Here is a 12,250-nt window from a genome sequence, read left to right as displayed (position 1 = left end):
GTGGGTGGGCGGGGACTGGAGAAGGTCAGAGCTAGGTGCTGGGGCGGGGGGAGGGGGAAGGAGGGAGGCAGAGAGGGGAGGTCAGGAGGTGGCCCTAAGCCGCGGGCCGGGGCCCTTCCGTCCGTTTCTGCAGGGTCCCCGCTGCGTCCATACCGGATTACATGGTTTATGAAGAGTCTAACCGCGATCACGCCAGTGGCAACTACGAGTCCAGAAGGGGGCCCTTCGACTTTGACATGAAGACGGTTTGGCAAAGAGAGGCAGAGGAACTGGTAAAGGAGAAAAAAAAGGTGACTGGAGCCCCACTAGATGGCATGGTTTTGCTTGCCGCCCGGAGCACGCCCCGCGATGTGCTTGTCGGCAGGGTGTGTCCCGTGGCCCCGGGATCTGCATCTTAAGTTCGATCTGCTAAAAGGCCAGAGGCCACGGGAAATTAGCTTCCTTCTTCTCCTTATGAATGCGATCCTTGAGGTAAGATTGCCTTTTACTGAGTGTGTTTTAACCAGCTGACACTCATCTCTGGGAAAGTTGGCCGTCACTTCTCATCTGCCCAGATAGAAAGGACATTATCCAGTCTCTGAACAAGCCCGTTCTGTTTAAGGGTTTAAGTTAAAATTCCCCGGAATACTCTGTACGGACAAGAAGGGAAGAGGAGACGCTGCTTTTCTTCTGTGCAAACCCTGGGTATTTCTATTTGACCTTGAAGGAGCACTGACTGCAGGGCACACACTTTCAAGGCATTTCTGTTTCAAAGGCACCCTGTGAAGGCCATCTCGGGTCAGTGGCTTTCTGGTGGCGGTGTCTCGGTTCATGGGGCTGGCGTGGCTCCTGGGACGTGGGGATCTGTGGGTGAACTGGTGACGTTCATGTTAAAACCGGCAGTGGGTCCTGACGATGAGCAAGGTTGGCTGCCCTCCCCCCGCACGACAGGGGAGCGGCCTCGCTGGCTGGCAGGTTCCTCGCCTGACCCCAGCCCGCTTCGCAGTGTCTGCTTGGAAGAGAAACCCTGGAAGTTTATTCCGGGGCTTGCAGAGTTGAGCACTGTGCAGTGTCAGCTGCGTGCAGCGGGCCAGCTGTCTGTCCTCAAGACACCCTGTCCCAGCCCTGAGCCTGGCTCTGGGGGGTTGGCATGTTCAGTGAACGGGCTGCTCCTGGTGACACTTCCCAGCAATAAACAGAGGCTTCGGATGCTAACCAGGGTCACGGTGCCCATGCCCTATAAAAGGCTGGATGCTGTACTGCCGCCAAACCATTGACAGAGCCATGCAGGGGCTGAGAAAGTGCAGGGAGCAAACCCTTCTAAGTCAGGGTATCGTGTGTCTCTCTGTACAGGTGAGGCTACCAGCCATCAAGTCCAAGTATCCGAGCAAAGCCGGGACCCCGCTTGGCCCCAAAGACCCTGCAGGAAGCAAACTATCCTTTCCCCCCATGTAAGTGCACAGGCTGCGCCAGCGTGGTCTGGATTCGGTTTGGGTTTGGTCTTTGGTCCAAGTGACAACAGTGACAACCATGGCTCCAATACACGATGCTGATGCCGGCCTAACAGTATTCGCTTCCCAGCAGCAGGTTGTGGTGATGTGACTTCAATGGCACAACTTCCCATGGCCTGGCCCTGTCTACTGGCCTCCTCTTCCATTTTCCCTTCCCTCTGGATGCCCCCTGGGCCCCTGTGGACCCATCCTCCCCCACCCTGAGCGCTGAGCTGAGCTCTCTCCTCTGTCAGCCTGTGTCACCCAAGCTCACCCTATAAACTTGGGGCCACATGTGTGTGCTACTCAGTCCTGACATTCTCTGTCCCCAAGGCCTGGACCCTGGTGTCTGTGCCTGGTGAGTCCTTGGCTCTGCATTCAGCTGGAACATCTGTCAGGCGCCCTGACACTTCATTACTCGCCCAGCTGGAGCGGGGGTCCCCGAGGCCTTCTGTTTCTCTTCCCGTCCCCAGAATCTCACTGTAGTGCTAGAATTAATGCCGTTAATTGTCTGACTACTTCTTACAATTGCTTCTCCTCTAGTGAGGCTGGGGGAGGAGCAATCAGTCAGTTACATTGTGTGACAAATGCCATGAAAGCACCACACTCAGACTGGGAGGGCAAAAAAATTATATCTATCTATCATCCATCATCTATCTATCTATCTATCTATATCTGTATACCTCTATGTCTTTCTATCTATATCCATCTATATTTCTATATCTACCTATCTATCTATATCTATATATCTATATCTATCTATCTATCTATCTATCTATATATATATATAGAGAGAGAGAGAGAGAGAGAGCCCGCCAGAGCCATTAGGAAGACTCTTGACAACAGAGTGATTTACAAGTAAGAAACCCAAGGGTCGGAGGGCACAGGTGATATGCGTCACTTGTTTTACATCTGATCTCCCCGCCTCTCCTAATGGAGGTTATGATAAGGTCTGCAACGATGTAAATGACAGAGAGAAGACAGAAGTGTGTAAAGAAGCAGCAGATAATCTTTAACATGAACAAGGAAGAACTAATTAAGAAAGTAACAGTTTGTTTGAAAGTGGTAGAGTCTGAGTCACTCACCCCTCCCCAGGGAAGGGGCGGTTCTTTCAGAAGAAGGCATCCCTGGGAAATGCTGGAATTCTTCTCTTTGGCTGTTCTGAAGAAAGGTTTTGGAAACTGAACTAAGTGTGCGCTCACTGTGTACAAGGATGCTTGGAGGTTACTTCCTTATGCTTAAAAGTGGAGAGAGATTGAGAAAGAGAGAGGGAGAGAGGGAGAAGCATCTCTGTTGTGTCTTCAGGGACAGTAACGCATCTAATTTACCATCAGTATGTTCGCTGAGAACGCTTCTGGATTACCCTTCACCTTTGTACTTAAGTACTTAATTTTTTCTTTTTGAGGCCTGGTCAAAAAAACAGTTCACCCACAAACGTTTCCAAACTTATTAGCAATGGATATAACGCTGAGTGGTTACAGCAGCAAGCAGACCGAGACAAGAGGACCCTGCAGACATCCAAGGCCTCTGCTTCGTCTCTGTCCCAGTCTCCGTGGGACGCCGAGCCGCCCCCAGACCCGGAGGCTCCGGAAGGTGCCAAGGAAGGCCCAGGTGAAGTGCACGGCCCCTGAGACCCCTTGTCTCATTACCTATATCATAATGAGTGATCTAAAAACCGCATAAAAAACCTGCAGAGTTATTGAGGTTACAGTTACACATGAGGATAATATATATTGTGCTTCTTTCCTCTTTATTCAGATGAATAGCAAAAGTCATTATTTCTGTGGCTTTACATTTTCTTCTAGTTGTCAAAAATTCTGATGCTTTATGTGTTGTGCCACACACATGATATCAGTTTTAGTCTCCTGGGTCCAAAAGATTCTGATCCCTGCAATGCTTGGTCCTCTCTGAGGCAGCTTCAGATAAAGCCCCAGTTCCTGAAAAGAACTCACAGTTCAAGCTTGAATTTGTTCCATTATCAGCATTTCTTAAACTTTGTCATTAAACTTTGAATAGCTGAGACATTTCCGTGAAATTAGCTGTTCAAAAAGTTTATTAGTTTGATTTTCAACAGTCACTGTCACAGGGACAATTAGTCTTATTTTGGGCCATGTCCATCTTAAGGTCTATCGAGTATGATATTTAGTTTCTGTAGCTCTAGAACTTATTGACCATTTGCCTTTAGGAAACTTATTTTCACTCCGAGGCTCCATTTCTCTGATTACGGAGGAAGGAGCTGTGTTGTGTCTCTTCAAGCATCTCAAGTGTTTTATGTGATGTTTTGTAAACATGAGCTCTGCCCGTCTTCCAGGCCAGTGGGCACCACACTGGCCTGGCCAGTGTCTTAATGATACCCTCTCTCCATTGTCATCATGATGCCATTTTAAGTCATACAAACTTTTACTGATTTTTAAGGAATTATTGAGAGTAATTCTTTTAAAATTAGCCTCTTTTATTAAATTGAACAACTAATGCACTTGTCCTTTATTACAGAGTCTTCTCCTCCAAGTGAGTATTTATAGAGAAACTGACCTGCAACCAAGTATAAAAAGTGTCTCAGACACAAAAACAATTGATGGACATAGTTCTTCAATCTGGAGATGATGCATCTCAGAAGCCTGTGAGGTCCCTCTCCAAACCACCCGTGTTCTAACTACAAAAGCTGGTGATATCTATGTCTTTAAAAAGTCAGAGTTCTAGGACTTCCCTGGCGGTCCAGTAGTTAAGACTCCGCGCTTCCATTGCAGGGGGCACAAGTTCCATCCCTGGTCAGGGAACTAAGATCGGCATGCTGCGCAGAGGGGCCAAAAAAAAAAAGAAGAGAAAAAAAAAAGTCAGACTTCTAGAAACACAGTTTGGGGACAGCAAAAGAAGGACCACTTACATTATTACAACAGAATTATTCTTTTATGCATATCACACAAGATAAAGCATATTTCAGTTTACTTCAGAGGCATACATTTTATTAGACACTACGTGAGAAATGTGGGTTTAAATAATGGTAAAGAAGTGAAAGGCCAGGAGAGGCCTCTAATTTAAATACAGGTGCCCCTATATACACTACCAAACGTAAAATAGCTAGCTAGCGGGAAGCAGCCGCATAGCACAGGGAGATCAGCTTGGTGCTTTGTGACCACCTAGAGGGGTGGGATAGGGAGGGTGGGAGAGAGGGAGACGCAAGAGGGAGGGGATATGGGGATATATGTATATGTATAGCTGATTCACTTTGTTATACAACAGAAACTAATACAACATTGTAAAGCAATTATACTCCAATAAAGATGTTAAAAAATATAAATAAATAAATACAGATGCCCCAGGCACAGAGACCCACCTGCACAGGGTCTCTGAGGGTTTTTAGTATTGTTTTTCTGCATGGTCTTAAGTAGATAGAATTTACCTCACCACCACCAAAATATCTGATCTGGTCTAGGAACTGTCGTTGGACATTAAGGTGACACACTTTCTACTGGGAAATAAATCACTGCAGTGCTATATACTCCACGTGTTTAAATTAGCAGCAAGACCCTCTTAATCTCAGAGGAAATTTTTAACAGTTCAAAATTAGTGGAAGACTAAGTAGGCTTGGTAAAGCCCCTGTAACCTGGAAGAATCACCGTCTGGCTGAGCAGACCTGCCTCTGCGCATGTTCTGGGTCGCCGAGGTGTCACTGCCCGGGTGCCGCCCCGCCCTCCCCAGTACTTCAGATCCGGCCGCGGCGCGCTGGGGCTGACCTCGGCCACTCGCTGCCCTCTGTCTCCCGTTCCTCCTCCTCTGTCCATCCTGGATTTTAACGTGATGAACAGCAATCGCCCACCGGAGCTTGCCTTTTCCGACCCGAGCCGGCCGCTGCAAGTGTCCGGACCTCATCAAGGCTTCTTTAGTGTGTTTTCCCTCCACCTGTCGCAGGATTGTCATTTTTCACTGCAATTTTTGCAGCCGCTCGAGGTGTTTCTGACACGCCAGATAGCTAGTGGCCTTTTAGATGAGTGGCACCGTTAACGCGGGTGCGCAGGGTGCGGTGTCGGGGTGCACGGTGGGGGCCGGGCAGCATCCCCTGGGGCCGCAACAGCCCGGTGGAGCTGAGCCGCCCCCCTGTCCAGGCCGCGCCCCACTGCGCGTTCAGCTCCGCCCTCCTGTGTCTGCAGAACCTTCCCGGCACTTGCAGGCTTGACTCAGCGATCACCAGCCGCCTGCAAGTTGGAGGCTGATGTTTCCGACGTGCGATTTGTGGCTGCGGGTAGGACCGTGCACTAGACTTTTGTGTCGACTTCAGTAACAATCATTATAAATAGGTGCAGAGGTGCATGTTTTCTTTTAGTTAAAATTAATAGGTTCAATTTTTTAATTTATAAAACGCGCCATCTTTTGTCTCTTTGCCCTTAAAGTCTTATCTTTATTTTGCACTGCAGGTCCAGTAGCACCTCCAACTGCCTCAGCGCCCGCGGAGCGCAGATAAACCCCGCTGTGATGTGCAGCTAGGACCTATGTAACAGCTATAGTTATAAGGCTCCTGTTACAGTTTGTTAACATAGATTCTCACGAAATGATCCATCTTAGAACAGATTTGACGTCGCTGCTGTGTAGATGGTGCCAGTGTTGGGTTTTGTTTCTTGCATCCCTCTGGGACGCCAGGCGCATGGGCTTTGCGCCACTGCGCCTCGCTGGCCTGGGAAATCCCAGGGTCTCGGAACAGGCCACTTCCTTCCCACCCTCGGCCGACGTCACCACCCGCGCGTGAGCCTCTACTGGCACTACTTCTGTTGAAATCTACGGTTTAGACTCTTAACCGGAAATAACTCACCCAAAAGCTTTTTCACTATTTGGTCCTGTAATCTTTGTAGGAATAATTTTTCTGTTACAAAAAGTATTTAATTCCAGAATATTGTGCAATAGTTTATATTAAGAAACAGATTAATTTATTATGCCTTGAAATTTTAAACATTTAGTATGAAAACATTGTAGCATTTGCTAGTTTTAAATGTTTGAAAATATTTTTGGCATAAACTGAAATCCATAATAGTGAACATTTATTATTTTGTATTAAGTAAAAATATGTTTAATTTAAATATTTAATTTAGTAGTCTTAACAAAAATGTTTTACTACTCAGACAATTCTCTCAGTTTATAAATTTCATTGCTATTTATATGTAATTAGCATAAAAATGTAGTTTTATATTTTGTACATTTAATTCACTCATAAAATAATAATATTCTGCTGGAAGATTTTCAGAGAGCCAAGTAAGTTCAGAGATGTTTTAGCTTCTTTCCCAGAATAAACTTATCATGCATTTGCTCACGTAAAATCTAAACGTTTTCAATTAATTCTTTAAACGATATACTGAACTGAACGCATGGATGCATGTGGTTGGGTAACTACACAGCTCAGAGGACGTGAGTGGCGCGTGCGGTGAAGGGAAAGAGTCTGCTCTAGAGGAAGGTGCCGACTGTCCCTGGTTTCTCCCCTCCCCCTTCCTTTCTCTACTTCAATCCCTACCTCATTCTCAACCCGCCCCCCCCCCCAAGAAAAAACCATCAGGAACAGGTATCAGTAGCTTAAGACCCTTCGATCCATTTTGAGGATATTAGAGTAGCAGAAACCCGTGGTTTTAGGGAGAGGACAGAGTTTGGGGCAGGGACCTGTGATCAGATCTCGGCTCCATGCAGGGCACCTGGGGTCTGTTATTGAAAAAGCCAGTCGTGCAGTTAACTTTCTGCTTGGTAATAGAAAACAAACGTTATGAAAACAGAAGATTTGCACATTCCATCTAATTGTTCTGAAGTAAAGCACTTTTGCCAAAAGATCAAAAATATAGCTAGATCATACTAAATATAAATTGTCAGTTAAAACCAGCAAAAGAAGTGTTTAATGAAATAGTACTTTCACACGTATGTGCATGCATGCACACTCACACACACCCTTCCAGTGTCATGATGTTTTTCTGACAGGCTCAACACAGCCCAGCTCACAGAGCTTAGCTCTGAGCCTTGGTTTCCTCCTTTATCAAAAGGAGATACATCCGGGACTTCCCTGGTGGTCCAGTGGTTAAGACTCTGCGCTTCCAATGCAGGGGGCACGGATTCCAGCCCCAACAGGCCATCCCACAAGCCATGTAGTGCGGCCACTAAATACATACATAAATACATAAATAAAAAGGAGATACTTCCTATCCAAGCGCTGTAATGATGATTAATCAAAATAAGTTTCAACAAGGTTCCTGACACAATATCTGACACTGTACTCAATCATTCTCTCAGCTTTCATAAATCTAATATTCAATTTGGTGGTCAACTTGCCCATGAAGGGAGCCCCAGATACACATAGGAAAGCCAGCATCCCTGGAGAAAGCTGGGATTCTAACCTCTGTTAACTGATTTAGTACAGAGCCTGAGATCTGCCTGAAATGGGCCCAGAGGTCACGCTCTATGAAAAGCAAAGTAGAAGTTAGTGGAAGAGAGGAAAGACGGAGAATAGCTTCAAGGAGGAGAATGCAGAGCAGTACAATAACAAGTAAGGCACCATGGAAAGAAAGTGGAAATAAATGTCAGGAATTAGAGCAGATATGATGACGGAAGAGAATGAGGTACTTCGCACCCTACAAAGGGCTTAACTCGAGCCCAGGAAACATCTTCAAAAATTGGCCAGATTGTACATTAAAAAGCAGCAGAGGAGCTTCCTGGTGGCTCAGTGGTTAAGAATCTGCTTGACAATGCAAGGGACAAGGGTTCGAGCCCTGGTCCAGGAAGATCCCACATGCCGCGGAGCAACTAAGCCCGCGCGCCACAACTACTGAGCCTGTACTCTATAGTCCGCGAGTCACAACTACTGAGCGCATGTGCCGCAACTACTGAAGGCTGTGCGCCTAGAGCCCATGCTCCACAACAAGAGAAGCCACCGCAATGAGAAGCCCGTGCACCACAACGAAGAGCTGCCCTGGCTCGCGGCAACTAGAGAAAGCCCACGGGCAGCAATGAAGACCCAACGCAGACAAAAATAAATACATTAAAAAAAAAATCATAACAGGCTTTTGTATCTCATCTGACCCTCGTCGACCCCTGCAGCAATGGGCATCGTTCGCATGTGAGGGATGAGTTCAGCAAGTCACCGGCCAGCACGCAGTGCGGCCAAGGGCACCAGGGTAATTCACATGAGGGAAAATTCACTACAGACAGCACCAGTTAATGGTTTAGAGCGAAAGCAATGGGGCAGAAAGCTCGTGGAAAACGGCCTGCAGGCAGAGCCATGTGGATAACCCTGGGCTCTCATGCGCCTCTGTGTGTGATGTCCCAGAGGGGACACTGGGGGGTGGGGGGGCTGCCCTTTCCTGTGCATCTGCCCGCAGCACTCCTGCAGGTGAAGGCCCAGTGGGTGCCAGCCTGTCAGCAGGTGGCATCCATCAGGTGCCTGGGGGCACTCCTGAATGTTTGGGTGGGCGGCCTGAGAATACCCTGTGTGACACGGAGGTACCTTACCCCCCCTCCTCCCCATCGCGTGTGCCAGGAGGGGTGCTTTTCTCCTCCATCCTGTCTCATTAAGGATCAAATGCTGGCTCTGCCCCATGATGTTGGTTCATGACCTCCTGATGGGTTTCTTCAGGGTCTCCACCGTCGCTCTGAGAGGCATCCAGGAAGTAGGGCAGCCCTGGGCTGGAGAGGGACTTGGCCGGTGGGAAGCAGCAGGAAGCCTCACTGAGTATCTCTGAAATACTCTCAGCTTTGGGAGAATCCGAGCTTGGAATCACTCTGGGGTTTGGGTGAGCCCGACTGAGTTGGTGTCACCACTTGGTGCAGGGCAACCAGTTCTGCAGAAACCTTTGGAGTTCTCTGGTGGGTTGGGCTGGCCTGGGGAGGTGACGGCGGGGTGTCCTTGGCTTTGCTAGCTGAGGGATCCGCGCTGGAGCTGGCCGGGGCTGGGCTGGGTTCACCCGTGTGGTTTAGAGAAGGCTGGACACAACTTGTTTCCAGGTGTCACATTTACCAGGTGTAACTTAACAAATAGGTAAGTCTTTGGTATTTGGTTTTCTGGCTCCTGTGCAGCCTGTTGGAAAGGAAGGAAAAGGAGACCTTCATCCCCCAGGGGTAGCAGGCCAGTGCCATCCACCGCCCCAGAGAACAGGGCTCCCCGCACCTCCTCCCCCCACCCCTGCCCGGTACGTGACGGGACAGGCAGCTCTGGCAGGAGACCCGGAGGCAGTTCCGCCGCCTCAGCTGGTGGTTCTGAATGAATGAGTCATTTCCTCCCGGGCCTTCCCGGGTGCCGGGTGCTCCCAGGACCAGGATGGTCCCAAAGGGAAACCCAGCGCAGCGCGCCTGGCCTGCCCGGCCCCACTCCTACCCCGGGGCCCAGGGCTCCCCATCTTCATCCTCTCTGCCACTTTCCCCCGGCCCTCCGGCTCGCGCTCGGGGTGGGCCCCGCGGACACCCGGGCTCTAGCATGAGCGGTGACCTCGGGTAGTCACCTCTGTCCCCCACGTCTCTGCTGTCAGGCGGGGAGGAAGCCGCAGGGAGGTGTCGTGGGCGAGGCAACTGGTTTCAATTAGTAACCTGCTGGTCATCCGCCGCCGCCCGCTGCGGAACAAGAAACCAGGCGGGGGTGGGGCGGGGGCGCCGGGAGGGGAGGGGCCCCGGGAGAGGAGGAGGGGCTGGCGGGCGGGCGGGGACCCCCGGGCGGCCCTACTCCACTCGCTCGCCGGTAGCTCTCGGCAGGCGTCGGGCGCAACCCGTGGCGGTCCCTGCACGGGAAGTGTCTGCGGCCAGCGTCCTGTTTTCAGGAATAATCGACCTGCCGGTGAGGCGACTCGGGCTCGCGGACGCGGGGCCATCTGCGGGGAGGCTGTGCGTGGAGGGGGCGCGGGCAGAATGTGCGTGGAGGGCGCGCGGGGAGGATATGTGGGGAGGGTGTGCCGGGAGGGCGGGTGGGGAGGATTGCGCGGAGGGCGCCGTCCGGATGCTGGTCCACCTGGCGGAGGCGATTCGCGCGTGGCGGAGCTGGGCAGGTCTTCCTCAGTCCAAATTGAGCGGGAAGGGAATCGGGAGCATTTGGAACGTCCCCTTCTTGTCGGGGGAGAGGGGAAATTCCGTTTTGGAGAATGAGTGTTACCGTACTTGCAGAGTTCAAATGGACTCAGGTGTGCGCCTTGAGCCAACAGACGACAAAGTGTCATAGCGTAAAATACTGGCGTCGAGGTGTCCGGCAGGTCAAAAGAGAAACTTCAGTCACAGAGTATCTGACACAAATCCGATTTGCAGCGGGGAGCGGGTCCATCTGCAGCTCTTGTATGCAGCAGGCTGTTCTTAAGACTGGCACCTGGGGCAGCCTCGCCGGCTCCGGGGTCGGGGCGTGACCCGGGGACTCAAGGTCACCGGCCCGAAGTCTCCCTGCCCCCACCGCCCTTCCTCCAGGACTGGCGGTCTTTGGCCCTCCCCGCCAGAGGTCAGCCGTGCCCTGGGCGGCTCCCCGCCCATGGTGAATTGCAGAGAAACCCCGTCTGAAATCCAGGTTAGAACAGGACCATTTCCTGGAAGGCCTTCGAGGCCGGCTCCAGGCGTGGCGACCCTGCGCTCTGCACTCCCCTCGGCTGTTTTCCGTCCTTCCGTCTGCCTCTCCGCCACCTTGCCCTGACTAGCCTGGCCTCACTTTGGCCCATCTTTCCCCACTTATTCTGTTTTCCGGGTCAAAGAGACCTTCGGTTCTATTCGTTGGCTGTGACCTTGGCTTTTAAAAGACTTGCGATTTCCCTGAATAGAAAGATTGTCTCCATCTGGGTTTCCCACCCTGCCAACCCCTCCCATCCTGTCTGCTTTCACTCTGCCAGGCTCTCAGCACTGGGCTCCACTCTCCCACTTCTCAGCCAGTCTTCCATGACTTTTTTCCCTTTTCAGAGGCCAAACTGACCTTCTAGTTATCTCTCTACTAGACTCCTTGATTCAGCCAGGTTTATCGGGCATGAATTATAGTCTTTTCTAGGACTTTCAGCCCTGGTGGGCACTGAAGTAACACTTTAGTTGAAACAGACAAAGTAGTTTTTCTTTACATTGGCTTTTGTCCAAGTGGACTTTTTCGTTAATCAAAAAATTAATACAAACTCATTGTTAAAAAAAAAAAAAGAACCAAAACTAACATATAACAGAAAGTGAAACTTGCAGCTTTTCCCACTTCTTAAAGGTAAACCCTGAACATTTCTTTCACTTCCTCCCATATACACACACACATTCGCTTTTGAAATACGTTCATTAAAAAAAAAATGTTATAGGCTTCCCTGGTGGCACAGTGGTTGGGAGTCCGCCTGCCGATGCAGGGGACACGGGTTCGTGCCCTGGTCCTGGAGGATCCCACATGCAGCGGAGTGGCTGGGCCCGTGGGCCGTGGCCGCTGAGCCTGCGCGTCTGGAGCCTGTGTTCCGCGGCAGGAGGGGCCCCAATGGTGAGAAGCCCGCGTACCGCAAAAAAAAAAAAAAAAAAAAGTTATAAACGTTTACACACTTAGCTGTATGCCAAAGTAACCCACCTGTCTGAATTTGGTTTAGTGGGTTAAAACTAAAATAAAACAGAACAACAACAAAACAAGAAAACCAAAACCAACTGAAGGGTGTTTTGATTTTGCAAAGTTAGTGTTGCTGAGACAGTCTTAAGTAAGGAAGGGGTGGGGTCAAACCAGATAATGTCGTATCTCATGGAAGTAGAACAGGCAACAGAGAAATTGTAACGTGCGCTGACAGGCCCACATTAAGAGCTAGAGTGCGAATTTCGGTTCGCACTGTGTTCCCTTCAATGGTGGTTGG

General features: G+C 50.1%; 2 protein-coding genes and 1 long non-coding RNA gene across 10 annotated transcripts in view; 2 read left to right on the top strand and 1 right to left on the bottom strand.

Annotated features, from left to right (window-relative positions):
* The window catches only part of CUNH7orf57 (chromosome unknown C7orf57 homolog), a 16,909-nt gene extending 10,134 nt beyond the window's left edge, over positions 1-6,775 (top strand). For 5 of the 7 annotated variants that reach the window (XM_027124148.1, XM_027124147.1, XM_027124150.1 and 2 more), the window contains 5 exons: positions 134-290; positions 1,333-1,430; positions 2,875-3,080; positions 3,963-3,977; positions 5,882-6,775. In XM_027124148.1, the coding sequence (XP_026979949.1) occupies positions 134-290; positions 1,333-1,430; positions 2,875-3,080; positions 3,963-3,977; positions 5,882-5,928 (523 nt within the window). In that variant the 3' untranslated portion in view covers positions 5,929-6,775. Of the gene's footprint in view, positions 1-133; positions 291-1,330; positions 1,431-2,874; positions 3,081-3,962; positions 3,978-5,881 lie in introns of those variants that run through there. The other 2 variants (XM_027124153.1, XM_027124151.1) reach the window with 2 other exon arrangements.
* UPP1 (uridine phosphorylase 1) overlaps positions 5,361-12,250 on the top strand; it is a 29,629-nt gene continuing 22,739 nt past the window's right edge. Inside the window, exon 1 of one of the 2 annotated variants that reach the window (XM_027124156.1) lies at positions 5,361-5,371. The gene's annotated coding sequence lies outside the window, so the exon portion shown is untranslated. Of the gene's footprint in view, positions 5,372-10,143; positions 10,258-12,250 lie in introns of those variants that run through there. The other variant, XM_027124154.1, reaches the window with a different exon arrangement.
* LOC113629588 (uncharacterized) lies at positions 8,639-10,022 on the bottom strand. The gene is made up of 2 exons (XR_003436625.1): positions 9,805-10,022; positions 8,639-9,507 (listed from the first exon to the last, which is right to left on the bottom strand). It is a non-coding gene; the product is annotated as an uncharacterized LOC113629588 (long non-coding RNA).

This window comes from Aethalodelphis obliquidens, unplaced genomic scaffold, assembly GCF_003676395.1.
Source record: "Aethalodelphis obliquidens isolate GAN/ISIS:26980383/991018 unplaced genomic scaffold, ASM367639v1 scaffold27, whole genome shotgun sequence".
Taxonomy (NCBI): Eukaryota; Metazoa; Chordata; class Mammalia; order Artiodactyla; family Delphinidae; genus Aethalodelphis; species Aethalodelphis obliquidens.
This window is presented reverse-complemented; position numbering and strand designations above follow the sequence as displayed.